The sequence below is a fragment of the Pinus tabuliformis genome, chromosome 2_1, assembly GCF_031772625.1.
Source record: "Pinus tabuliformis cultivar Carrire ecotype Pingquan chromosome 2_1, CPIR1, whole genome shotgun sequence".
NCBI classification, from domain to species: Eukaryota; Viridiplantae; Streptophyta; class Pinopsida; order Pinales; family Pinaceae; genus Pinus; species Pinus tabuliformis.
In genome coordinates, this window is record NC_142299.1 from 365,257,856 (window position 1) to 365,261,310 (window position 3,455).

The 3,455-nt window shown below is 39.9% G+C and overlaps 1 protein-coding gene across 1 annotated transcript; it reads left to right on the forward strand.

Moving 5' to 3' along the window:
- The first annotated feature begins 2,265 nt into the window (after nt 1-2,265).
- On the forward strand, nt 2,266-2,628 carry LOC149200383 (uncharacterized). The gene has a single exon (XM_089400933.1). The coding sequence runs from the start codon at nt 2,266-2,268 to the stop codon at nt 2,626-2,628; it is 363 nt and encodes a 120-aa protein (XP_089257059.1).
- Nucleotides 2,629-3,455: the final 827 nt, after the last annotated feature.

The window sequence follows — 3,455 nt, forward strand, 5'->3', positions numbered from 1 at the left end:
AGAACATTGTCAAAGAGGAGCTCCAGAAGTTATTGGATGCAAGATTTATTTACCCAATCTCGGATAGCCAGTGGGTATCCATGCTGGTCATCGTTCCTAAAAAGAATGGTAAATGGCGGATTTGTGTAGACTATAGGGAGCTGAATAAAGCAACCTTGAAAGATCATTTTCCTCTGCCATTTATCGACCAAGTCCTTGATACCCTGGCCGGGAAGAATTTTTTCTCTTTCTTGGATGGGTTTAGCAGGTATAACCAAATCCAAATAGCCCCTGAGGATCAGGACAAAACTACCTTTACATGCCCTTGGGGAACATTCGCTTACCAAGTCCTTCCATTTGGTCTTTGTAATGCGCTTGCTACCTTTCAGAGGGCAATACTGGGGATTTTTTCTGATTTACTCGATGACAGTGTTGAAATTTACATGGATGACTTCACGCCATATGGGGGGTCATTCGAAGAAGGATTGACAAACTTGGAGAAAGTCCTTAAAAGGTGTAAACAAATGCATGTTTCTCTAAGTACAACAAAATTTCATATGATGAGAGAAGAGGGAGTAGTGCTGGGACATTTTCTTTTGGCTGCTGGAATACAAGTTGATCCTGCCAAGGTAAAGGTAATTTTTTCATTTTCCTGTTCCAAAGACAACGACTCAGGTACATACTTTTATTGGTTGCGTTGGTTACTATAGGCATTTTATAGAAAAAAATTCCAAGATCGCATTTCCACTTTTTCAGCTGTTAACTAAAGATGCAAAATTTTTATGGACAAATGATTGTGAAGTAGCTTTTGAAAAGATCAAGGAACTAATCTGCCAAGCTCCAATCTTACGTGGTCCCAACTGGGAACTTCCATTTCATATCCACACAAATGCCTCTCAAATGGTTGTAGAGTCAGTGTTGGGACAGCAAGAAGATAAGAATCTGTATGCGGTCTATTATGTCAGCAAGAATTTAATGTCTGCTAAGCTAAAATATACAGTAACGAAGAAGGAGTTCTTGCCTGTCATCTATGTTGTTAATAAATTTTGACACTATATTACTGGGTATCCTACTTTTGTACACACTGATCACGCAACAATCAGGTATTTGATGAACAAACCTGTAACTCTTAGGCGTATAACAAGGTGGTTGTTATTACTTCAAGAATTTGATATCACCATTATAGATAAACTAGGCAAGGATAACGTAGTTGTTGATTTTCTGTCTAGATTAAATGTTGATAACGAAGGAGAACCTGTAGAAGATAGCTTTCCAGATGAACATTTATTTTCAATTTCTACTAATACCCCTTGGTATGCAAACATTGCTAACTATTTGGCTACAGGAAAAGTACCTCAGCATTTGTCATACAGGGAACAACGAAGGATTATTCATCACAGTGCCCGTTACTCATGGATAGCAGGATATCTCTTTTATACAAGGGATGATCAGCAGATCCGTCGTTGTGTAGTAGAAAGTGACATCTATGAGGTTTTGAAAACTTCTCATGATGGCCCTTGTGGGGGGAATTTTGCGGACAAGCAAACTGGACACAAGGTGTTACAGATGGGATATTATTGGCCCTCTATCTTCAGCGATGCACAGAACTATGTTTGAAGATGTGATAGCTGCCAACGGATGGGTCAGCCTGGTCGCTCAGATGAAATGCCATTACAGCCACAGGTAGTTCTTGAGCCTTTCGAAAGATGGGCTATTGATTTTGTGGGTCCATTTAACCCACCCTCACATTAGAAAGTCCACATTTTAGTCTGCATAGATTATGTGACGAAGTGGGTAGAAGTGAAGGTTGTAGAAAAAGAAACAGAGTAGGTTGTCTCGGACTTTTTATTTGAAGAAATCTTTGCTAGATATGGTACACCGATAGAGATAATTTCAAATGGAGGAGCATAGTTCACGTCGCACACAATAGAAAATCTTATGGAAAAATATGGGATCAAGCATAGGATAACAACCCCATATCATCCTCAGGTGAACGGTCAAGTGGAGAGCACAATCAAAGTATTGGAAAACATTCTCACCAAGACCGTGGCAAATCATTGTCAGGATTGGGCTGAAAAACTTCTTGAAGCTCTTTGGGCGTATAGAACAACATGGCGGAACATGACAGGATTCTCACCATTTGAACTTGTCTATAGAAAATCCCCATTGTTTCCAGTGGAATTTGAAATCAGTACGCTCAGAACAGCTCTGGAAGTAGGATTGGACCTCTCAGAAGCCCAGAAACACCGGCTGGAATAGCTAAATGAGCTGGATGAAATTCGTTTAATGGTTGTCCAGAGGACTGCTGCCATACAGCAGCAGAGAGAAAAATGGCACAATAAATTTATTAAAAATAAGGTATTTCATAGAGGGGATTGGGCATTACTGTATGATTCCCGCTTTAAGGATTTTAAGGGAAAGCTTCGCTCGCAATGGCTGGGACCATATGAGGTTGATGCAGTATTTGACAATGGGACTGTCAGATTAGTTACAATTGATGATTCCCATGTTTCTTTCATTGTAAATGGACATCGACTTAGACTCTACCACCGCCCAGCCTCCAGAGAAGCCTTCATCAAACATCTCTCTGAAAAATCTGGATTGAAGGTTGTTGGTGCAGAAGATACCTCCTCTGCACCCTTGAATTAAAATATATATATAATGTTGTTACTACTCACTTGTTTGTCTTTTTGCAAGAGCTACTATTGAGGTGCAATAATTGAGGAGCTGAAAATTTCTTAAGTAATTGGGACAGTCACTCCACTAACACTGATCTTCTAGAAAAATTTTCTAAGTAATGCTTGTTGTTACTCCTGGGGTGTTGTTACTCCTTGGATGTTGTTACTCCTCGAATGTTGTTACTCCTCAGATCTTATGCTTGTTGTCATTCCCGAAAATTTTCTAAGTATTGGACGTTGCTACTCCTGGGGTGTTGTTACTCTATTGTTGTTGTTGTTACTCTCGAAAAAATTTCTAAGTATCGTTTGTTGTTACTCCTCGGATGTTGTTACTCCTGGGGTGTTGTTACTCCTCGGATGTTGTTACTCCTCAGATTTTGTTACTTCTTGGATGTTGTTACTCCTCGAATGTTGTTACTCCTTGGATGGTGTTACTCCTCAGATTTTGTTACTCCTCAGATGTTGTTACTCCTCGAATGTTGTTACTCCTTGGATGTTGTTACTCCACCGATGTTATTACTCCCCAGTTTTTGTTACTCCATCGATGTTTTTACTCCTTGGTTGTTGTTACTCTGCTGATGATGTTACTCTTTGGATGTTGTTACTCTGTCATTACTCTGCCAACTGTCACTTCTCTCAGGTAGGTCGCCAGGTACGTCTCCGTTGACTTTTATGGATTTAATTAAATATTCCGTGGACAAGACATTGACATGCCGTGGACGGCTATTTATAAGTTGGGGGGTGTCGTCATAATTAAACGATGGCGTAATTAAACCACACTAATGATTAATCCATCAC

Bases quoted from the DNA above. Each gene is read 5' to 3' on its own strand.
- LOC149200383 (XM_089400933.1), top strand. From the start codon at position 2,266: ATGGTTGTCCAGAGGACTGCTGCCATACAGCAGCAGAGAGAAAAATGG.